This window comes from Cetorhinus maximus, unplaced genomic scaffold, assembly GCF_964194155.1.
Source record: "Cetorhinus maximus unplaced genomic scaffold, sCetMax3.hap1.1 HAP1_SCAFFOLD_3104, whole genome shotgun sequence".
Taxonomy (NCBI): Eukaryota; Metazoa; Chordata; class Chondrichthyes; order Lamniformes; family Cetorhinidae; genus Cetorhinus; species Cetorhinus maximus.
This window is the reverse complement of record NW_027599031.1, coordinates 795-24,554: the sequence shown is the minus strand read 5'-3', so window position 1 is coordinate 24,554 and position 23,760 is coordinate 795. Positions and strand designations below refer to the sequence as shown.

Sequence of the window (23,760 nt, the reverse complement as noted above, 5' to 3'; positions counted from 1 at the left end):
TTCTGAACTTGGAGAATTCTAGAACCTAATGGTAACTAGCAAAATCCTAGGGTCACTTACAGACTAATGGTAAACATGCTGATCTTGGGCCACATAGAGACTGGAATTACAGGATCATTACCCCACAGAAAGAGGCCATTCAACCCACCATGTAGGTGCTGGTTCTCTGTAGGAACAGTTTGCCTAGTGCCACTCCCCCTGCCTTCTCCCCGTAATCCCGCACATTCTTCCTTTTCAGACAATAACCTAATTCCCTCTTGATCGCTTCAATTGAACCTGCCTACCCCTCCCCCATCCCCCCTCCCACTCACTCAGGCAGCGCCTTCCAGACCCTAGCCACTCACTGCGTGAAAAAGTTTCTCCTCGTGTCACCGTTGCTCCTTTTACCGATCACCTTAAAACCCCGTGTCCGCCTGGTTCTCGATCCTTCCGCCAATGGGAACAGTTTCTCCCTTTCTATTGTGCCTAGACCCCTCATGATTTTGAATACCTCTATCAAGTACCTCTGTCTCACCAAGGCTCCTTCGACAGCACCTTCCAAACCCACGACCACCGCCATCAAGACAGACATCGATAGATTTCTATGTTTTAAAAATGTCGAGGGGATACGGGGAGAGTGCAGGAAAATGGTGTTGAAGATCAGCCATGATTTCATCGAATGGCGGAGTGAGCCCAAGGGGCTGAATGGCCTACTTCTGCTCCTGTTCCATTACCATTAGTCTCTAAGTGACCTGAGGACTTTGTTAGTTACCATTACTCTCTAGGTGTCCCCAAGGTCAGAATGATTACCATTAGCCTCTAAGTGACCCTCGGACTTTGTTATTCGCAATTAATCTCTAGGTGTTTCCCTAGGTCAGAATGTTTAAGGCAGCTCACCACCACCTCCTTAAGGGAAATTAGGGATGGGCAACAGCCAGCGATGCCCACATCCCATGTTCATATGTATATTTAAAAAAAATTACCTCTCACCCTTCTCTTCTCCAGGGAAAACAGCCCTAACTTCTCTCATCTATCTGCATAACTGAAGCAATTAATGGTAAACATCCTGAAATTGGGTCACCCAGAGACTAATGGTAAACATCCTAACCCTGGGGACATCTAGAGAGTAATGGTGAATAACGAAGCCCTAGGGTCACTTAGAGACTAATGGTAAACATTCTGACCTTGGGGACACCTGGAGATTAATTGTGAATAACAAAGTCCGAGGGTCACCTAGAGACTAATGGTAAACATTCTGACCTTGGGGACACCTGGAGATTAATTGTGAATAACAAAGTCCGAGGGTCACCTAGAGACTAATGGTAAACATTCTGACCTTGGGGACACCTGGAGATTAATTGTGAATAACAAAGTCCGAGGGTCACCTAGAGACTAATGGTAAACATTCTGACCTTGGGAACACCTAGAGAGTAATGGTAGCTAACAAATTCCTCGGGTCACTTAGAGACTAATGGTAAACATTCTGACCTTGGGGACACCTGGAGATTAATTGTGAATAACAAAGTCCGAGGGTCACTTAGAGACTAATGGTAATCATTCTGACCTTGGGAACACCCCGGAGACGAATGGGACATAGAATAACCTTCGATTCATTTATAGGGCATAGAGGAGATTCACCAGCATGTTACCAGGGTTGAGAGTGTCCAGGTAAGGAGAGAGATTGGAAAAGTTGGAAAACCAGGTGGTTGGATAGGGCATCGATGGGGAGGAACTTATAGAGTTACGGATAAAGAGAAGGAGAGGTGGAACAAAGTGTTACGGCTCTTTCTGAGGGCTAGTACACACCGGAAGGGGTGAACAGCCTCCTGTGCAGTAACAACCTGGATTGTACACCCAATTGGAGACACTAATTATATTTTTTTTCTCTACAGACAGGGAGAATCAGTCTATCCTGATCACGTGAGTATCCTTGCAACATTTAAAAATGTGTTTGTGTTAGATCACTCCCAGGAAAGGTACAGCACGGGGTTAGATACAGAGTAAAGCTCCCTCTACACTGTCCCCATCAAACACTCCCAGGACAGGTACAGCACGGGGTTAGATACAGAGTAAAGCTCCCTCTACACCGACCCCATCAAACACTCCCAGGACAGGTACAGCACAGGGTTAGATAAAGAGTAAAGCTCCCTCTACACTGTCCCCATCAAACACTCCCAGGACAGGTACAGCACGGGGTTAGATACAGAGTAAAGCTCCCTCTACACCGACCCCATCAAACACTCCCAGGACAGGTACAGCACAGGGTTAGATAAAGAGTAAAGCTCCCTCTACACTGTCCCCATCAAACACTCCCAGGACAGGTACAGCACGGGGTTAGATACAGAGTAAAGCTCCCTCTACACTGTCCCCATCAAACACTCCCAGGACAGGTACAGCACGGGGTTAGATACAGAGTAATGCTCCCTCTACACCGTCCCCGTCAAACACTCCCAGGACAGGTACAGCACGGGGTGAGATACAGAGTAAAGCCCCCTCTACACCGTCCCCATCAAACACTCCCAGGACAGGTACAGCACGGGGTTAGATACAGAGTAAAGCTCCCTCTATACTGTCCGCATCAAACACTCCCAGGATAGGTACAGCATGGGGTTAGATACAGAGTAAAGCTCCCTGTACACTGTCCCCATCAAACACTCCCAGGACAGGTACAGCACGGGGTTAGATACAGAGTAAAGCTCCCTCTACACTGTCCCCATCAAACACTCCCAGGACATGTACAGCATGGGGTTCGATACAGAGTAAAGCTCCCTCTACACCGTCCCCATCAAACACTCCCAGGACAGGTACAGCACGGGGTTAGATACAGAGTAAAGCTCCCTCTACACCGTCCACATCCAACACTCCCAGGACAGGTACAGCACGGCATTAGATACAGAGTAAAGCTCCCTCTACACTGTCCCCATCAAACACTCCCAGGACAGGTACAGCACGGGGTTAGATACAGAGTAAAGCTCCCTCTACACCGTCCCCGTCAAACACTCCCAGGACAGGTACAGCACGGGGTTAGATACAGAGTAAAGCTCCCTCTACACCGTCCCCGTCAAACACTCCCAGGACAGGTACAGCGTGGGGTTAGTTACTGAGTGATGTTGTGATTTCTCTCTCCCTCCGGGTAGCGGAGAATCTGGTGCCGGGAAGACGGTGAACACCAAGCGGGTTATCCAGTATTTCGCCAGCATCGCCTCTGGGAGCTCGGCAAAGAAAGATGCCATCGCCAGCGGCAAGGTTGGTCTGGCTCGGAGCTCGATGCGCTGGCCTAGCTGGGGCGGGAGTGCAGGTGACAGGAGAGGCTCAGGGGGTGGGAAAGCAGGTTCGATTTGCCACTTCCAGCCCCCTGTCCCAACATCCTGGGGGTTACCATTGACCGGAAACTGAACTGGGGACCCAGCCATATAAATACTGTGGCTACAAGAGCAGGTCAGAGGCTGGGAATCCTGCGGAGAGCAACTCACCTCCTGACTCCCCAAAGCCTGTCCACCATCTACAAGGCACAAGTCAGGAGTGTGATGGGACACTCCCCACTTTGCCCGGATGAGTTGCAGCTCCCACAACACTCGAGAAGCTCGACACCGTCCAGGACAAAGCAGCCCCCGCTCGATCGGCACCCCATCCACAAACATTCACTCCCTCCACCACCGACGCACAGTAACAGCAGCGTGTGTACCATCTACAAGATGCACTGCAGCAACTCGCCAAGGCTCCTTCGACAGCGCCGCCCAAACCCAAGACCGCTACCATCTAGAAGGACAAGGGCAGCAGACACATGGGGAACACCCACCACCTGGAAGTTCTCCCTCCGAGCCCCTCACCATCCTGACTTGGAAATATATCGGCTGTTCCTTCACTGTCGCTGGGTCCAAACCCTGGAACTCCCTCCCTAACAGCGCTGTGGGTGTACCTACACCACAGGGGACAAAATCCTGGAACTCCCTCCCTAACAGCACTGTGGGTGTACCTACACCACACGGACAAAATCCTGGAACTCCCTCCCTAACAGCGCTGTGGGTTTACCTACACCACAGGGACAAAATCCTGGAACTCCCTCCCTAACAGCGCCGTGGGTGTACCTACACCACATGGGACTGCAGCGGTTCAAGAAGGCAGCTCACCCACCACCTTCTCAAGGGGGCAATTAGGGAGGGGCAACACAGGCTGGCTCCCACTTGGCGCGAACACCCCCTTCCGAAGGATATGTTGGCGTTGCAATGAGTGTTGTGGGCCCTCGCCAGAATGAGCCCTGGACCGCAGGGGTTACATGGCAAGGAGCGATGAGACAGACTGGGGATTTCGAGCCTTGGTGGGGGTCGTTCGATGGGGTTTCAAAGGTTATAATGAATTCTAAGTCGGAGGCTGAGATTCATTGGCTGACCCAAGGCATGGAGGGACCTTGGGGGAGGCCAAGGCGGGCGGGCGGAGGTTTCGAGCGCTTGGCATCGTCGACGGCTGGGGATAGGCCGGAGAAGGGCAGAAGGGCCTCCTCTGGACCCTACCCAGATAACCCTGACCCCACCAGGTCACCGGGTGGGAGTAAGGAGGATGGGGGTGGGGGGGCTAGGCGTTGGGAGGCGGGGCGGGAGGAACGGGTTTTGTGTGCCGGCCTCTGACCCTGACCTTCTTACCTTTGACCCCTCAACCCCGCCCCCCCCACCCTTTCCCTGGATGAAACAGGGTACGCTGGAGGATCAAATCATTCAGGCCAACCCCGCGCTGGAGGCTTTTGGAAACGCCAAGACTCTACGCAATGACAACTCCTCGAGATTCGTAAGTGTTGGACCCCAGCAGTTTCATTTGCATTTTGCGCACAGCAAGCTCCCACAAAGAGCACGGCGGGCATGACCGACATTGTACGTTTCACCCCCGGGTGTTGGCTGAGGGGTAAATATTGGCCCCAAGACACCCGAGATACCTCCCACCCACCCCCCCCCCTCAATTCAACTTCCCCCGTACCCAGTGGTCAAAATGACATTGCTTTGCCCTCTTAAGCTCAATTTAGTTCTGCCCACTCTATTTCCTCATATTCCGAAATTCCTACCTGCATGGCCTCAGTGACCAACTCACATAAACTCAGAATAGCCTTTTTGAGTCAATCGCAATCCACCGATACCTCCTCCGAAAGTGAGGCATGAACCTCATGAACTTTACCCACCAATGTATACTGTAAAAGCACTGTCCGGATTTCCCTTGGCCGCTTCATTTGCTTATCTAACTTTTTGAATGAAATAAAAAGTCCATGTCCAAATGCAGCAAGACCTGGACAATATCCAGGCTTGGGGCTGACAAGTGGCAAGTAACATTCGCGCCACACAAGTGTCAGGCAATGACCATCTCCAACAAGAGAGAATCCAACCATCGCCCCCTTGATGTTCAATGGCGTTACCATCGCTGATTCCCCCACTACCAACATCCTGGGGCTTTACCATTGACCAGAACTGAACTGGACCAGCCATATAAATACTGTGGCTACAAGAGCAGGTCAGAGGCTGAGAATCATGCAGAGAGTAACTCACCTCCTGACTCCCCCAAAGCCTGTCCACCATCTACAAGGCACAAGTCAGGAGTGTGATGGGATACTCCCCACTTTGCCTGGATGAGTGCAGCTCCCACAACACTCGAGAAGCTCGACACCATCCAGGACAAAGCAGCCCCCGCTCGATCGGCACCCCATCCACAAACATTCACTCCCTCCCCCACCGACGCACAGTAGCAGCAGTGTGTGTACCATCTACAAGATGCACTGCAGCAACTCACCAAGGCTCCTTCGACAGCGCCGCCCAAACTCACAACCACTACCATCTAGAAGGACAAGGGCAGCAGACACATGGGGAACACCCACCACCTGGAAGTTCCCCTCCGAGCCCCTCACCATCCTGACTTGGAAATATATCGGCCGTTCCTTCACTGTCGCTGGGTCAAAATCCTGGAACTCCCTCCCTAACAGCGCCGTGGGTATACCTACACCACACGGGACAAAATCCTGGAACTCCCTCCCTAACAGCGCCGTGGGTGTACCTACACCACAGAGACAAAATCCTGGAACTCCCTCCCTAACAGCGCTGTGGGTGTACCTACACCACAGGGGACTGCAGCGGTTCAAGAAGGCAGCTCACCCCCACCTTCTCAAGGGGGCGATTAGGGATGGACAATAAATGCTGGGCCCAGTCCAGCGACGCCCACATCCCATTAAAAGAATAAAATATAAAGTACGCCTCTGCATCCCTTCCCTCAAACTTCGGAAGAGTTTGCACAGACGTAAACATCTCCGCAGTGGGTTTTAGGCTGAAGGTTTTTTCTCATCGTCAGAACCTTCCTCAGCTTCTGAGGCCCCTTTTTTAAGGTCCATCCTTTCCCCTCTCTCGTTCCTTCTCTCCTTCCTCCATTGCTAACTTCTCCCTCCGGAGGTGTCGTGTTTCCCCATTTCCCTCTCTCTTTGAATCGCTCCCTTTCTTTCCTTTTCCTCTTCTCTTGCCTCTAATTCACATTCCTTCAGTTCCTCTTCATGTTCGAATTGCTTCATTCGCAACTGGGATCTTAGCTAACTCAATTGACTCCCCCTGCCCTCAACCCCGGAGAAGGTGATCTCTCTGGTATTGTTCTGACCGACGCAGTTGGTGAAGGCTGAGTTATTTAAAAATCCAGAGGGAAACTTGAAACAACTGTCATAACCAATAATTTTTAAGTGCTGTGTTTTGAGATGCGACTCTAAATTCAGGAATCGGACCACCAGTTCTCGAGAGGTTTTACATTAAACTAAATGAGACGTTTTATTAATTTACACAAGTTAAAATATATATACCCATGGCAACAAGCGATCATAACTTTTAACAAATTCCCAAACTAATCTCTATTAAGACAACAGCAACCCACGGACTTAACCAGACACCAGGCAAAGCATTTTCACCTTACAAATTCAAAATGAGGTTCTTTTCACTTTGGTTCCTGTGGAACCAGTTGGAGGCTTGCAGCTGCCTCTTGATCTCACATTGCCCCTGCTCTGCATACCCGAAAACTACTGAAGTTATACCTACCGCCGCCGATTGAATTCGAATTCTCATTGTCCCACCAGCCTCTTTGAACTTCACCTTTTTAACAATGCTAACCCATTCACTGTACCAACTGTATTAGTGATATAAACATATTGCTTGGTCTCCGCTAGGTAGGTGCAAGATTTCACCCCACTTCTTGAATGCTCTATTCAAACAACGCAAATGCACTCTACCTCTCTTCCACATCAAAACTAGTGCCCATCAAAGCACCCAGACCAGCTGGGCTTTAATCCAATTAAGACACATACCCGCAGACTAAACCTATCCCATTACAGAATCACACAGAGTGCAGAAGAGGCCCTTCAGCCCATCGAGTCTGCACCGACACTGTGAGAAACACCTGACCTACCTACCTAATCCCATTGACCAGCACTTGGCCCCATAGCCTTGAATGTTATGAGGTGCCAAGTGCTCATCCAGGTACTTTTTAAAGGATGTGAGGCTAACCCACCTCCACCACCCTCCCAGGCAGCGCATTCCAGACCCTCACCTACCTCTGGGCAAAAAAGTTTTTCCTCACATCCTCCCTAAACCTCCTGCCCCTCACCTTGAACTTATGTCTCCTCTCGTGACTGACCCTTCAACTAAGGGGAACAGCTGCTCCCTATCCACCCTGTCCATGCCCCTCATAATCTTGTACACCTCGATCAGGTCGCCCCCTCAGTCTTCTCTGCTCCAACGAAAACCAACCCAAGTCTTATCCAAACCTCTCTTCATCACTTAAACGTTTCATCCCCAGGCAACATCCTGGTGAATCTCCTCTGCACCCCCTCCAGTGCCATCACATCCTTCCTATAATGTGGCGACCAGAACTGCACACAGTACTCCAGCTGTGGCCTCACCATTAGTTTACTCCTGGTTAACTTCTGTAAACCAGTCAGGGTTACGTTCTCCATCTGTTTATAAGAAAAAGCCTCAGCAACCTCCAAAGCCATTTTGAATTCCAACCCATCGAACATACCTCACAGCTCCGATGCCCAGTACCTCTTTGCCTCCACCTGCTCGGTTTAGACCATAAGACATAGGAGCAGAAATTAGGCCATTCGGCCCATCGAGTCTGCTCCGCCATTCAATCATGGCTGATAAGTTTCTCAACCCCATTCTCCCGCCTTCTCCCCGTCACCTTTGATCCCCCCTTACCCAATCAAGAACCTATCTACCTCGGTCTTAAATACACTCAATGACCTATGGCCTCCACAGCCTTCTGTGGCAATGAATTCCATAGATTCACCACTCTCTCTGGCTAAAGAAGTTTCTCCTCATCTCTGTTCTCAAAGGTCTTCCCTTTACTCTGAGGCTGTGCCCCTTGGGGGTCCTAGTCTCTCCTACTAATGGAAACATCTTCCCCCACGTCCCACTCTATCCAGGCCTTTCAGTATTCTGTAAGTTTCAATCAGATCCCCCCCCGCCTCATCCTTCTAAACTCCATCGAGTATAGACCCAGAGTCCTCGAACGTTCCTCAATATGTTAAGCCTTTCATTCCTGGGATCGTTCTCGTGAACCTTCCTCTGGACCCCTCTCCAGGGTCCAGCGCATCCTTCCTGAGATACGGGGCCCAAAATTGCTCACCATATTCTAAATGTGGTCTGACCCAGAGCCTTATTAAAGCCCCAGCAGCACATCCCTGCTTTTTATATTCTAGTCCTCTCCAAATAAGTGCCAACATTTTAAAGGAATTCACAGGTCCCGCCTCATAAATGAAACTCCCGGGCCAATTATTATTCCGCGTCCGGGCGCCCGCTGTGTGCGCTTTTCGAATCCCGCTAGAGCCCCCACTTTGCTATCACTCCCCCGCCTCCACAGCTGAGGATACCGCTGGGACAAGCCTGTTCCCAGATCTGAGCCAGGCTTGGTAGATCCTAACTTCTGCTGGTTTGATTAGATACCTGGAGAGGGGAAACTGAGCAGAGTCACAGGAGTCATCTAGTGAACCTTTAACCAAACGTTTATTAAAGCGGAAAAGGTGAACGGTATTACAATACTCCTTCTCCCGCAGCTATACAGATGTACGCAGATGTGTAAGTTACGAAAACTATCTTCTACTGCAGTGTTCAGGTTGAGTATACAGTCCATGTGAACTAATAGGTGACCTGTGGTCAGACACACCACACACTCTGAAACCAAGTGACAGATGCCACCCCCAGCCAGATGCTATGTATCCCTCATCAACCCCTCCCCACCCCTCCCTCCCCAAGACGCTTGTTACCCGGTGACCCGGCCCTTCTCACTGAGCTCCTCCTTTCGCCCACGAGGTTCTCCGAGAACTGCTCGCCTTGGAACCTTCTCCCGAACCGACGCGCCCTCTCTCAGACACCGTCCGCCAGGGTTCGCCCGCCTCCAGGTTTTCGAACCCTCCCTCCCGATGTTCCTCTCCACCCCCCACCCCCCACCCCCCCCCGCCCCACCCCCCGGGTCGTCTCGCGCACCCCCAAGCTCTGCCTTCCGTGCACTCTCTCTCTCTCTCTCTCTCTCTCTCTCTCTCTCTCGCCAAACCCGGCCGCCAACAGCACACCACCGCTTCGCACGCCTGTAAGTCAATAGTTAGAAACATTCGGCCATCTCTTTGGTCCTTCTGCCCCCACGTTTTAAATCTGCTTCCTCTAAACCTGGAGCTTGGAGCCATCCTTCCTGCTCCCGACTTTCACTCCCACAGATCCGGACCTTCTCCGGGCTCTTGTCCTCCCTTTGACTAGAAAGTCTTCTTGGGACTTTCTCCTGTTCCACTCCCCCCACCTTGGATTCGGGGGACTTCCTTCCTAAGCTTGGGACTTGCCGGCTGCCCCTTTTGCTCCAGTCTCTCTCTCTCTAGCAGCTACTTCCAACCGACCTTAGCTCCGGACAGGACTACCTGAGCCTCCTAGGCTGCTCCCGCTTTGGCAGCTGTGTTCAAACTGAACTCAAAAACCGTGGTTTCTTTAGTGTTTTTCCATGTGTGGGTGGGGGCCTGCCCCTCTGGACCCCCGTTGCTAGGTAGGAGCACGGATTTTTTTACCACTCTCGTTTGCTTAACTTCTCTTTAAGAGTCATAAAACTATAACTCAGCTTGACCTTTTCTTAACACAAATACAGAAATACAAATCAAACTTAAACTTTAAAGCTAAAACTCATTCCCAACACCCACAAATACAAATACGACTTCCTTAAAACCATCTCTACCTCCTAACAAAACCATTAACCACCGGGTGACCCTTTACTAAACGGTCCAGCAGGAGGGTAAAGAGGTTTACAGCTGCTTTTAAGAGAGCTTAGTTGCCTCTCTTGTAAAGTTCTGTCTTTTCCGGGAACCAGAGTCTTTGGTTGGAAAACGGTATTACTTAAAGGGAGGACGGCTGCAGAGTTCCGAGGTGCAGAGGGATCTGGGTGTCCTAGTGCATGAGTCACAATAAGTTAGCGTGCGGGGGCAGCGAGTGGTGATGGTGGAGGCTAATGGAATGCTTTCCTTTACCACGAGAGGGATTGGACATAAAAGTAAGGGTGTCACGCTACAGTTATACAGGGCGTTGGGTGAGACCACACCTCGAATACTGTGCGCGGTTTTGGTCCCCTTATTTGAGGAAGGATGTAAATGCATTGGAGGCAGTTCAGAGGAGGTTTACCAGGTTGAGACCTGGAATGAGTGGGTTTTCTGATGAGGAAAGGGTTGGACAGACTGGGCTTGTTACCACTGGAGTTGAGAAGAGTGAGGGGATCGATTCGACTGAAGTGTCCAAGACCCTGAACGCTCTCGATAAGGTGAAGAGGATGGTGGGTGAGTCCAGAACTAGGGGGTGGGCGGGGGGAGGTCACTGTTTTAAAATTAGTGGAGGCCCTTTAAGGACGGAGATGAGGAGGAAATTTTTCTTCTCTCTCGCCGAGGGATGTGCGCGAGTTTGGAACTCTCCACCTCCGAGGTTGAGAGGTTGGTTGGTGTGGGAGGGAGGGAGGGGGGTGGTGGAGGTAGAGAGATTCTCCGTCAGGCGAGGGGATCGGGGAGAGGCTGGAATGGTGGAACTCGAGACGCAAACGGATCGGCCGCGATCCCATGGGAATGGCGAGGCAGGCTCGAGGGACCTGAGTCGCTCCCTACTCCTCCGCTCCATTGAGGGAGGGAGTCATCGAATGACCACAAACTTTTCCGGGAATGTCCTTTAGTCCTGAGAGAAGGAGCCCCTTTTATGTGACGGGAGCGTCGTTGACTGTACTGACACAGAACAGCGCCAGGTTCCCTGCTTTGAGAAACGCCCTTGAGCTCTGTGCTTGGGTTTAGGAACCAGAAATGAGACCTTTAAAACCTCTGCCCTTGAAACTTGCGATGTGACATTCGGACGCTCGTGACGCCGAGTTTTTAAGGGATTTTTTTTTTCGGTGAGGGTTTGGGGCCTGTTTTCCCCTGGAAGATACTAAAACCGCACCCCACCCCTCTCGATCTTCTTTCCATCCCTCAGGGAAAATTCATCCGGATTCACTTCGGAGCGACCGGGAAACTGGCGTCGGCCGACATCGAGACGTGTGAGTGACGCTGGGGGGGGCGGCGAAGTGGGCGGAGAGTGGGAGAGGGGTGGGGAGAGAGAGCGGGAGTGCGGTGCGGAGAGTGGGGGGGCGCGGAGCAGGGGGGAAGAACGGGGGGAGAGTGGGGGAGGGCGGGAGCAGGGGGGAGAGAGCGGGAGTGCGGTGCGGAGAGCGGAGGGGGAGCAGGGGGGAAGAACGGGGGAGAGTGGGGGAGGGCGGGGAGAGAGTGGGAGTGCGGTGCGGAGAGCGGTGGGGAGAGCGGGGGTGCAGAGCGGAGAGCGGGGGAGAGTACAGGGGGACAGTGGGGGGGAGAGCGGGGAGACAGTGGGGCGGGCGGAGCGAGGGGAGAGTGGAGGGAGAGCTGAGGGGAGAGCTGGGGGGAGAGCTGGGGGGAGAGCAAGGGGAGAGCGGGAGGGGTGTGGGAAGGGAGAGCGGAGGGAGAGCAGGTAGAGAGCGGAGGGAGAGCAGGTAGAGAGTGGGGGTTAAGAGCAGGGGGGAAGAACGGGGGGAGAGCAGGGGGGAAGAACGGCGGGTAAGAGCAGAGGGAGAGCGGAGGGAGAGCGGGAGGGGAGTGGGAAGGGAGAGTGGAGGGAGAGCAAGAAGGGAGTGGGAAGGGAGAGCGGAGGGAGAGCGGGAAGGGAGTGGGAAGGGAGAGCGGAGGGAGAGCAGGTAGAGAGCGGAGGGAGAGTTGGGGTAAGCAGTGGGGGAGAGTGGTGGGGAGAGCGGAGGGAGAGCAGGTAGAGAGCGGAGGGAGAGTTGGGGAGAGCAGTGGGGGAGAGCGGGGGTGCGGTGGGGTGGGGTGCACGTTGGCGCGGTTGAGGGAGAGCCTGAGTCTCAGCAGAATGCTCAGGGAGACATTGTAAGGCAGCGAGCACACCACAGGAGGAGGCCATTCAGCCCCTCCTCCAGCCTGTTATACAGGAACAGGAGGAGGCCATTCAGCCCTTCCTTGAGCCTGTTACACAGGAACAGCAGGAGGCCATTCAGCCCCCTCCTCGAGCCTGTTACACAGGAGCAGGAGGAGGCCATTCAGCCCCCTCCTCGAGCCTGTTACACAGGAACAGCAGGAGGCCATTCAGCCCTTCCTTGAGCCTGTTACACAGGAACAGGAGGAGGCCATTCAGCCCCCTCCTCGAACCTGTTACACAGGAACAGCAGGAGGCCATTCAGCCCCCTCCTCGAGCCTGTTACACAGGAACAGGAGGAGGCCATTCAGCCCCTCGGACCTATTCGGTCACTGGGGTATAAATGTTTCCAGTGACGGGAGGGCCGGGGTAAACAGAGGGGATTGAGGAGAATCAGCCCAGGGCCCAGAGAGAGACGGGGAGATGAGGAGAATGTGTTTTTTTTTTTGGGGAGAGAACGCAATGAGCTGGGATAGATCTTTCAGAGTGATAGCACAGGCTCGATGGGCTGAATGGCCCCCTCTCCCCTGGGCGGGCAAAACCCCCCCACCCCAATTCAATCAAATGGAGGCCGGCCTGGGCCCCAGGGACTGGTTTTGAGTCTTTGACCGATGTCCGTTCACCAAGGAACATCCATTAATATTGGGCCTTGGATAGATCAACACGGGGTAACATGGAGAGAGGGGCTGAGGGCTGGGGTTTGGCTTCCCCTCCGCGCGTACAGGGTGGACTGAAAGCCCCACCGGGACCCCACCGCCAATAACGCCTCTGCTTCCCCCTCCCCCAGATCTCCTGGAGAAGTCCCGGGTCATCTTCCAGTTGAAGGCTGAGAGGAATTATCACATCTTCTACCAGATCCTGTCCAACAAGAAACCGGAGCTCCTGGGTAGGCCCGACGGTATTCCCTCCCCGGATCCCCACCATCCCGAACCCTCCCACCTTCTCCCAGTGGCCCCTCAAACTCACCCGCCCACCTTCCCCATCCTCCCATCCTCCCACCTCCTCCCCATATCCCTCAATCCCCGACCTTCTCCCCCATATCCCTCAATCCCCACCTTCTCCCCCATATCCCTCATTCCCCACCTTCTCCCCCATATCCCTCAATCCCCACCTTCTTCCCATATCCCTCAATCCCCACCTTCTCCCCATATCCCTCAATCCCCACCTTCTCCCCATATCCTTCATTCCCCACCGTCTCCCCCATATCCCCACCTCCTCCCCATATCCCCCAATCCCCACCTTCTCCCCCATATCCCCACCTTCTCCCCATATCCCTCAACCCCCACCTTCTCCGCATATCCCTCAATCCCCACCTTCTCCCCCATATCCCTCATTCCCCACCTTCTCCCCATATCCCTCAATCCCCACCTTCTCCCCCATATCCCTCAGTCCCCACCTTCTCCCCATATCCCTCAAACCCCACCTTCTCCCCCATATCCCTCATTCCCCACCTTCTCCCCCATATCCCTCAATCCCCACCTCCTCCCCATATCCCTCAACCCCCGCCTTCTCCCCATATCCCTCAATCCCCACCTTCTCCCCATATCCCTCACTCCCCACCTTCTCCTCATATCCCTCATTCCCCACCTTCTCCCCATATCCTTCAATCCCCACCTCCTCCCCATAACCCTCAATCCCCACCTTCGCCCTATATCCCTCAATCCCCACCTTCTCCCCCATATCCCTCAATCCCCACCTTCTCCCCATACCCGTCAATCCCGCCTCCTCCCCATATCCCTCATTCCCCGCCTTCACACTGTATCTCTCAATCCCCACCTCCTCCCCATATCCCTCAATCCCCACCTTCTCCCCATATCCCTCAATCCCCACCTTCACCCCATATCCCTCAATCCCCACCTTCACCCCATATCCCACGATCCCCACCTCCTCCCCATATCCCTCAATCCCCACCTTCTCTCCATATCCCTCATTCCCCACCTTCTCCCCATATCCCTCATTCCCCACCTTCTCCCCATATCCCTCATTCCCCACCTTCTCCCTCATATCCCTCATTCCCCACCTTCTCCCCATATCCCTCATTCCCCACCTTCTCCCCATATCCCTCATTCCCCACCTTCTCCCCCATATCCCTCATTCCCCGCCTTCACACTGTATCTCTCAATCCCCACCTCCTCCGCTTATCCCTTAATCCCCACCTTTCCCCATATCCCTCATTCCCCGCCTTCTCCCCATATCCCTCAATCCCCACCTTCTCCCCATATCCCTCAACCCCCGCCTTCTCCCCATATCCCTCATTCCCCACCTTCTCCCCATATCCCTCATTCCCCACCTTCACACTGTATCTCTCAATCCCCACCTTCTCCCCATATCCCTCAACCCCCGCCTTCTCCCCATATCCCTCATTCCCCACCTTCTCCCCATATCCCTCATTCCCCGCCTTCACACTGTATCTCTCAATCCCCACCTTCTCCCCATATCCCTCAACCCCCGCCTTCTCCCCATATCCCTCATTCCCCACCTTCTCCCCATATCCCTCATTCCCCGCCTTCACACTGTATCGCTCAACCCCCGCCTTCTCCCCATATCCCGCAATCCCCACCTTCTCCCCATATCCCTCAATCCCCACCTTCTCCCCATATCCCTCAATCCCGCCTCCTCCCCATATCCCTCATTCCCCGCCTTCACACTGTATCTCTCAATTCCCACCTCCTCCGCTTATCCCTCAATCCCCACATTCTCCCCTATCCCTCATTCCCCGCCTTCATACTGTGTCTCTAAATCCCCACCTCCTCCGCTTATCCCTCAATCCCCACCTTCTCCCCATATCCCTCAATCCCCACCTTCTCCCCATATCCTTCAATCCCCACCTTCTCCCCATATCCCTCAATCCCACCTTCTCCCAATACCCCTCTATCCCCCACAGTCTCCCCATATCCCTCACTCCCCACCTTCTCCCCATATCCCTCAATCCCCACCTTCTCCTCGTATCCCTCAATTCCCACCTTCTCCCCTGTATCCCTCAGTTCCCCATTCTCCTCATATCCCTCAGTTCCCCACCTTCTCCCCATAATCCCTCAATCCCCACCTTCTCCCCGTATCCCTCAATCCCCACATCCTCCCCATATCCCTCACTCCCCACCTTCTCCCCATATCCCTCAATCCCCACCTTCTCCCCCGTATCCCTCAATCCCCACCTTCTCCCCCATATCCCTCAATCCCCCACCTTCTCCCCATAATCCCTCAATCCCCACCTTCTCCCCCATATCCCTCATTCCCCACCTTTTTCCCATATCCCTCCACCTTTCATGGCCATTTTCTCTCCAATACCTCATCTCTCTCTCTCTATCTCTCTCTCTCACTCTCCCTCTCTCTCCTGTTATACCTTCCGCAGATATGATGTTGGTTACGAACAACCCCTATGACTACGCATTCATCTCCCAAGGAGAGACGACAGTTGCTTCCATCGATGATGCTGAGGAACTGATGGCTACAGATGTAAGTGGCCAGGGGGCTAAAATGTGCGGTGGCTACGGAGTACTGGAGCTGTCGCAGGATCAAACGATGGGGTCCAGGGGGTTGAGAACCTGGGGATCGAAGGAACAGGATTCAGTCCCTTGAGCTCCGACATTCAATGTGGGCCATCTTCTACCTCCACTTCACCTTCCTGCAGTATCCGCCCAGCCCTTAATTCCCTAAGCATGCACCACATGGCTGCCAGGCATCTCGGTGAGCTGCAAACCACATGAGGTCCAAACTGCAAACAACCCAATTCCCCCATCAACACCCAGATAAATGGAAACCAAGGAGCCTTCTTAAGCTCCACCCTTCTCCATCATTTTTTTTATTCATTCACGGGATGCTGGCTGGGCCCAGCATTTATTGCCCATCCCTAATTGCCCCCTTGAGAAGGTGGTGGTGAGCTGCCTTCTTGAACAGCTGCAGTCCCCTGTGGTGTAGGTACACCCACAGTGCTGTTAGGGAGGGAGTTCCAGGATTTTGTCCCCTGTGGTGGAGGTACATCCACGGCGCTGTTAGGGAGGGAGTTCCAGGATTTTGTCCCCTGTGGTGTAGGTACACCCACAGCGCTGTTAGGGAGGGAGTTCCAGGATTTTGTCCCTGTGTGGTGTAGGTACACCCACAGTGCTGTTAGGGAGGGAGTTCCAGGATTTTGTCCCTGTGGTGTAGGTACACCCACAGCGCTGTTAGGGAGGGAGTTCCAGGATTTTGTCCCTGTGGTGTAGGTACACCCACAGTGTTGTTAGGGAAGGAGTTCCAGGATTTTGTCCCTGTGGTGTAGGTACACCCACAGCGCTGTTAGGGAGGGAGCTCCAGGATTTTGACCCAGCGACAGTGAAGGAACGGCCGATATATTTCCAAGTCGGGATGGTGAGGGGCTCGGAGGGGGAACTTCCAGGTGGTGGGTGTTCCCCATGCGTCTGCTGCCCTTGTCCTTCTAGATGGTAGCGGTCGTGGGTTTGGAAGGTGCTGTCGAAGGAGCCTTGGCGAGTTGCTGCAGTGCATCTTGTAGATGGTACACACACTGCTGCTACTGTGCGTCGGTGGGTGGAGGGAGTGAACGTTTGCGGATGGGGTGCCGATCGAGCTGGGGCTGCTTTGTCCTGGACAGTGTCGAGCTTCTCGAGTGTTGTGGGAGCTGCAACTCATCCAGGCAAAGTGGGGAGTGTCCCATCACACTCCTGACTTGTGCCTTGTAGATGGTGGACAGGCTTTGGGTGGGGGAGTCAGGAGGTGAGTGAATCTCCGCAGGATTCCCAGCCTCTGACCTGCTCTTGTAGCCACAGTATTTATATGGCTGGGTCCCCAGTTCAGTTTCTGGTCAATGGTAACCCCCAGGATGTTAAAACCATTTTATACAGGGCATTGTGGAGATGGTATCTCGAATACTGTGCCCAGTTTTGGTCTCCTTACTTAAGGAAGGATGTAAATGCGTTGGAGGCGATTCAGAGGAGGTTTACCAGGTTGATACCTGGAATGAGTGGGTTGTCCGATGAGGAAAGGGTTGGACAGACTGGGTTTTGTTACCACAGGAGTTTAGAAGAGTGAGGGGGGTGGGGTGATTGGATTGGAGTTTACAAGATCCTGAACGGCCTGGACAAGGTGGACATGGAGAGGATGTTTCCTCTTGTGGGTGAGTCTAGAACTAGGTGGGGGGATCACTGGTTTAAAATGAGGGGGTCACCCTTTTAGGACAGAGACGAGGGGAGTTTATTTCTCTCCGAGGGTTGTGTGAGTTTGGAACTCTCTGCCTCAGGAGGTGGTGGAGACCGGGGGGGGGTCACTGAATATATTTAAGTCGGAGGTAGAGAGATTCCTGTCCGGCAAGAGAATCGAAGGTTATCGGAGAGAGATGGGAATGTGGAACTCGAAACGCAAACAGGTCAGCCACGGTCTTATGGAGCGGCGGAGCAGAGCTCGAGGGGCCGAATGGCCTCCTCCTGTTCCTATTTCGTGCGATCGTCGGGGACGGAGCAGGTGGGGAAGCGGGACTGGGCTGGATTGTTCTCCAGGGAGCCAACGTGGACCCGATGGGCCGAGTGGCCTTTGCTGACTGGACCGAGGCATCGAGGGGCTTGGGTGAGGAGGAGGAGGTGGGAGAATTGAGGGACCTGTGTGTCACAAGACCCTAAGACCATAAGACCATAGGAGCAGAAATGAGGCCATTCGGCCCATCGAGTCTGCTCCGCCATTCAATCATGGCTGATAAAGTTTCTCAACCCCATTCTCCCGCCTTCTCCCCGTCACCTTTGATCCCCCCTTACCCAATCAAGAACCTATCTATCTCGGTCTTAAATACACTCAATGACCTATGGCCTCCACAGCCTTCTGTGGCAATGAATTCCATAGATTCACCACTCTCTCTGGCTAAAGAAGTTTCTCCTCATCTCCGTTCTGAAAAGGTCTTCCCTTTACTCTGAGGCTGTGCCCCTTGGGTCCTAGTCTCTCCTACTAATGGAAACATCTTCCCCACGTCCCACTCTATCCAGGCCTTTCAGTATTCTGTAAGTTTCAATCAGATCCCCCCCCGCCCTCATCCTTCTAAACTCCATCGAGTATAGACCCAGAATCCTCAAACGTTCCTCAATATGTTAAGCCTTTCATTCCTGGGATCGTTCTCGTGAACCTTCCTCTGGACCTCTCTCCAGGGGCCAGCACATCCTTCCTGAGATACGGGGCCCAAAATTGCTCACAATATTCTAAATGTGGTCTGACCAGAGCCTGATAAAGCCTCAGCAGCACATCCCTGCTTTTATATTCTAGTCCTCTCGAAATAAATGCCAACATTGCGTTTGCCTTCCTAACTACCGGCTCAACCTGCAAGTTAACCTGTCAGTGTTGTGGTGGGGTGGAAGCTCTGGGTTCTCAACGGTCACCTTTAACCTCCTCCTCCTCCTCCCCCTCGCCCCGCAGAATGCCTTCGATGTCCTGGGGTTCACCGCCGAGGAGAAGGTGGGGATCTACAAGCTGACCGGGGCCATCATGCATTTCGGCAACATGCGGTTCAAGCTGAAGCAGCGCGAGGAACAGGCCGAGCCCGACGGCACAGAAGGTCCGTGCGAGGCCCCCCGTAGTCGAATAGCCTCAATGGGGGGTGGGGGGGGGGGAGGAGGTTGGGCGGTGCCTGGGATTTGTGATTGCGGGGAGCGGGAGCGAGGGGAAGGGGTGTGTGAGGAGGGCAGGTGTGAGAGAGGGACGGAGGGAGTTAGGGAGGGAGGGAGGGAGAGTTACGAGGGGGGAGGGGAAGGGAGGGAGTCATTGGTGGGGAGAGCAATCGGTTAGGTACGGCAGGGGGGTTTAGGGTGGGACAGAAGGAGGGTAGGGGATGAGGAGAGGAAGGGAGGGAGGGTAGGGGATAAGGAGGGAGAGAGGGAGAGGGAGAGAGGGAGGGTAGGGTTTAGGGAGGCAGAGACGGAGGGAGAGAGGGAGGGTGGATGATAAGGATGGAGAGAGGGAGAGGGAGGGTAGGGTTTAGGGAGGGAGAGAGGGAGGTAGGGGATAAGGAGGGAGAGAGGGAGGGAGGGGTTAAGGAGAGAGAGGGAGGGTAGGGGATAAGGAGGGAGAGACGGAGAGGGAGAGGGAGAGGGAGAGAGGGAGGTTAGGGTTTAGGGAGACAGAGAGGGAGGGAGGTAGAGAGGGAGGATAGGGGATAAGGAGGGAGTGAGGGAGAGGGAGAGAGGGAGGGTAGGGTTTAGGGAGGGTAGGGTTTAGGGAGGCAGAGAGGGAGGGTAGGGGATAAGGAGGGAGATAGAGAGAGGGATTGAGGGAGGAGAGGGGTTAAGGAGGGGAGATGGAGGGTAGAGGATAAGGAGGGAGGGAGAGAGAGAGGGAGTATAGGGTTTAGAGAGGCAGTGAGGGAAGGAGAGAGGGAAGGGAGCGGTTAAGGAGGGAGAGAGGGAGGGTAGGATTTAGTGAGGCAGAGAGGGAGGGGAGAGGTTAGGGAGGGAGAGAGAAAAGGTAGGTTTAGGGAGGCAGAGAGGGAGGGGAGGGGTTAAGGAAGGAGAGGGGGAGGGTATGGGGATAAGGAGGGAGAGGGAGAGAGGGAAGGTAGGGTTTAGGGAGGCAGTGAGGAAGGGAAAGAGGGAGGGGAGGGGTTAAGGAGGGAGAGCTGGAGGTTAGGGGATAAGGAGTGAGAGAGAGAGGGAGGGTAGGGGGATAAGGAGGGAGAGGGAGAGAGGGAAGGTAGGGTTTAGGCAGGCAGTGAGGGAGGGAGAGAGGGAGGGGAGGGGTTAAGGAAAGAGGGAGAGAGGGTTTGGGATAAGGAGGGAGGGAAGGAGGGTAGGGTTTAGGGAGGCAGAAAGGGAGAGGAGGGGATAAGGAGGGATAGAGGGAGGGTAGGGGATAAGGAGGGAGAGAGGGAGGGTAGGGCTTATGGAGGCAGAGAGGGAGGGAGAGAGGGAGGGGAGGGGTTAAAGAGGGATAGAAGGAGGGTAGGGTTTAGGGAGGCAGAGAGGGAGGGAGAGAGGGATGATAGGGGTTATGGAGGGTGATAAAGGGCATGAGGGATGTGATTTTGGAGGGAGGGTGCGAGCGAGGAATGGGCGAGGGGTGGGAGGGAAGGGGCAGAGGGGAGGTGGGAGGGGGGAGGATGAGGAGCGGGAGAGGGGAATTTGGGCTCTGGGAGTGACCTGGAGTTACGAGGGGGGGAGCGTTTAACCCTGCAGTGAATGAGTGGAGAGTGGCTGGGGCTCAGAGACGTTCTTGATTTTTTCTGTCACTCTGGAATCTTGCCATTCCTCCATTGCAGAGGCCGACAAGTCCGCCTACCTGATGGGACTGAACTCGGCTGACCTTCTGAAGGGGCTGTGTCACCCCCGAGTCAAAGTGGGGAACGAGTATGTCACCAAGGGTCAGAACGTCCAACAGGTAAACACCGCGTTCAATACTGGTGGAACAACGGTCGACGTCGGGAATGGGCGCTTCCATCCTCGCCCCGTCCTGCTTCCCCATTCCTCAACCCGCGGGGATGGAGCGTGTCCCACACTCTCCCAGTCCGTCCCCAACGGACATCTCCGCAGGATCCTTACGCTGTGGGAAATTCCTCGGAGGTCCCCAGCTCCCACCGACGCTCCCAGCCCCTGTCTCCCAGACGCCGCACTCCGCGTCCCGGCCTCCGATCCCCCATCCCAGAGCGGATCCCGATCCCAGTCGCAAAACCGGGATGGCAAAGCCCGAACTGAACCCTGCCTCAGGACCCTCGAACGCTCCATCGCGATCCTCGAATCCCGATCCGCGTCCCAGATTCCGACGTCTCTCGCACATCCTAAGTGTGGCGCCAACTAATCTGTCTTCAATGTCGGACAGGTCTCCTACGCGACAGGGGCTCTGGCCAAGTCCGTGTATGAGAAGATGTTCTCCTGGATGGTGCTGAGAATAAACCAGTCTCTGGAAACCAAACTCCCGAGGCAGTATTTCATCGGAGTGTTGGACATCGCTGGATTCGAGATCTTCGATGTGAGTAAATCTCCCTCTACACCGTCCCCGTCAAACACTCCCAGGACATGTACAGCACGGGGTTAGATACAGAGTAAAGCTCCCTCTACACCGTCCCCATCAAACACTCCCAGGACAGGTACAGCACGGGGTTAGATACAGAGTAAAGCTCCCTCTACACCGTCCCCATCAAACACTCCCAGGACAGGTACAGCACGGGGTTAGATACAGAGTAAAGCTCCCTCTACACTGTCCCCATCAAACACTCCCAGGACAGGTACAGCACGGGGTTAGATACAGAATAAAGCTCCCTCTACACTGTCCCCATCAAACACTCCCAGGACAGGTACAGCACGGGGTTAGATACAGAGTAAATCTCCCTCTACACCGTCCCCATCAAACACTCCCAGGACAGGTACAGCACGGGGTTAGATACAGAGTAAAGCTCCCTCTACACTGTCCCCATCAAACACTCCCAGGACAGGTACAGCACGGGGTTAGATACAGAGTAAAGCTCCCTCTACACTGTCCCCATCAAACACTCCCAGGACAGGTACAACACTGGGTTGGATACAGACAATTCTCTTACCTTTAGTGTGATCAGTGACAATGAAGAGGACTGGATGATCGATCAGGGTGGATTGGATCTGTGTGAGAGAGAGAGAGACAGGAATGAGTTAGTTCGGATGGTCACTGCACAGGGAGAGATTCCCTCTCATATTGATCGTATGTTAATGCTTTACAGTGGATCACAATCCAGGCTATAAGTGTTTCTCTCTCCTCAGTTGGTATCCAGTGAAAGAGAAAGAGACAGAGAGAGAGAGAGAGAGAGAGAGGCAGACAGAGGGAGAGTGAGAAAGTGAGAGGCAGAGAGAGGGAGAGGGAGAGGCAGACAGAGGGAGAGAGAGAGAGAGAAAGTGACAGATAGAGAGAGAGACCGAGAGAGAGGCATACAGAGGGAGAGAAAGGGGGTGATGCTGAGAGAGGGAGAGAGACAGAGAGAGAGAGAAGAGCAAGCGAGAGCCATTGGCAGAGAGAATGGCAGAGAGAGAGAGAGAGACAGGATGAGAGAGAAGGGAGAGACTGAGGTAGCGAGCGAGCGACAGAGAGAGAGTGAAGGACAGGGGGATGGAGTGAGGGACAAAGAGATAAAGATAGAGAAAGCAAACGACAGTGAGGGAGAGAGGGGCAGAGAGTGAAAGAGAGAGAGAGTCAGATAGAGTAATATAGGGAAGGAAGGAAAGAGAGAGAGAGAGAGAGAGAGAGATGGAAGGCAGGTACCACACATCGTTGGATATGTATTGAGGCTGGAGGAGGTTACAGAGATAGGGAGGGGTGTAGGGGTTGGAGGAGGTTACAGAGATAGGGAGGGGTGTAGGGGCTGGAGGAGGTTACAGAGATAGGGAGGGGTGTAGGGGCTGGAGGAGGTTACAGAGATAGGGAGGGTTGTAGGGGGCTGGAGGAGGTTACAGAGATAGGGAGGGGTGTAGAGGCTGGAGGAGGTTACAGAGATAGGGAGGGGTGTAGGGGCTGGAGGAGGTTACAGAGATAGGGAGGGGTTTAGGTGCTGGAGGAGGGTACAGAGAGAGGGAGGGGTGTAGGGGTTGGAGGAGGTTACAGAGATAGGGAGGGGTGTAGGGGCTGGAGGAGGTTACAGAGATGGGGAGGGGTGTAGGGGGCTGGAGGAGGTTACAGAGATAGGGAGGGGTGTAGGTGCTGGAGGAGGTTACAGAGATAGGGAGGGGTGTTGGGGTTGGGGGAGGTTACAGAGATAGGGAGGGGTGTAGGGGGCTGGAAGAGGTTACAGAGATAGGGAGGGGTGTAGGAGGTGACAGAGATAGGGAGGGGGTCTGAGTCCCGGGAGTGAGTTGGTAACGGGGCTGGGGTGTGTGAAGGGGGGGGTAGTGCCGGACCAGGAGGACAATGTGTGCCAGCGAGCGCAGTGGGTGACGTTTGCCCCAGACCAGCCTGCCCCTTGGACATGAGCCTCTGTGGGAAGTAACTCCCAGTTCTACCCTCTCTCTCCTCCCAGTTCAACAGCTTTGAGCAGCTCTGCATCAACTTCACCAACGAGAAGCTCCAGCAGTTCTTCAACCACCACATGTTCGTCCTGGAACAGGAGGAATACAAGAAGGAGGGGATCGAGTGGGAGTTCATCGATTTCGGCATGGACCTGCAAGCCTGCATCGACCTGATTGAGAAGGTGAGGAACCCCTATTCCCCTCAACCTCGCCGCCCTCTCCTCCTCACACCTCCTTCCTTTCTATCTCTCTCACACCTTCTCTCCGTCTCTCTCTCTCTCATACACTCTCTCTCTCTCTCTCACACCTTCTCTCCATCTCTCTCTCTCTCCCTCACACACACTCTCTCTCTCTCACACGTTCTCTCCGTCTCTCTCTCTCTCTCTCACACA

At 54.0% G+C, this 23,760-nt stretch overlaps 1 protein-coding gene across 1 annotated transcript in view; it reads left to right on the top strand.

Moving 5' to 3' along the window:
• LOC144677823 (myosin-7-like) overlaps positions 1-23,550 on the top strand; it is a gene marked incomplete at its 3' end in the record, with an annotated part of 28,649 nt that extends 5,099 nt beyond the window's left edge. The window contains exons 5-14 of the mRNA XM_078537830.1: positions 1,872-1,899; positions 3,117-3,225; positions 4,669-4,761; positions 11,469-11,532; positions 13,225-13,323; positions 15,790-15,893; positions 18,828-18,966; positions 20,662-20,780; positions 21,219-21,368; positions 23,380-23,550. Coding sequence (XP_078393956.1) covers positions 1,872-1,899; positions 3,117-3,225; positions 4,669-4,761; positions 11,469-11,532; positions 13,225-13,323; positions 15,790-15,893; positions 18,828-18,966; positions 20,662-20,780; positions 21,219-21,368; positions 23,380-23,550 — 1,076 coding nt within the window. The remainder of the gene's footprint in view (positions 1-1,871; positions 1,900-3,116; positions 3,226-4,668; positions 4,762-11,468; positions 11,533-13,224; positions 13,324-15,789; positions 15,894-18,827; positions 18,967-20,661; positions 20,781-21,218; positions 21,369-23,379) is intronic.
• Between the last annotated feature and the right edge of the window lie 210 nt (positions 23,551-23,760).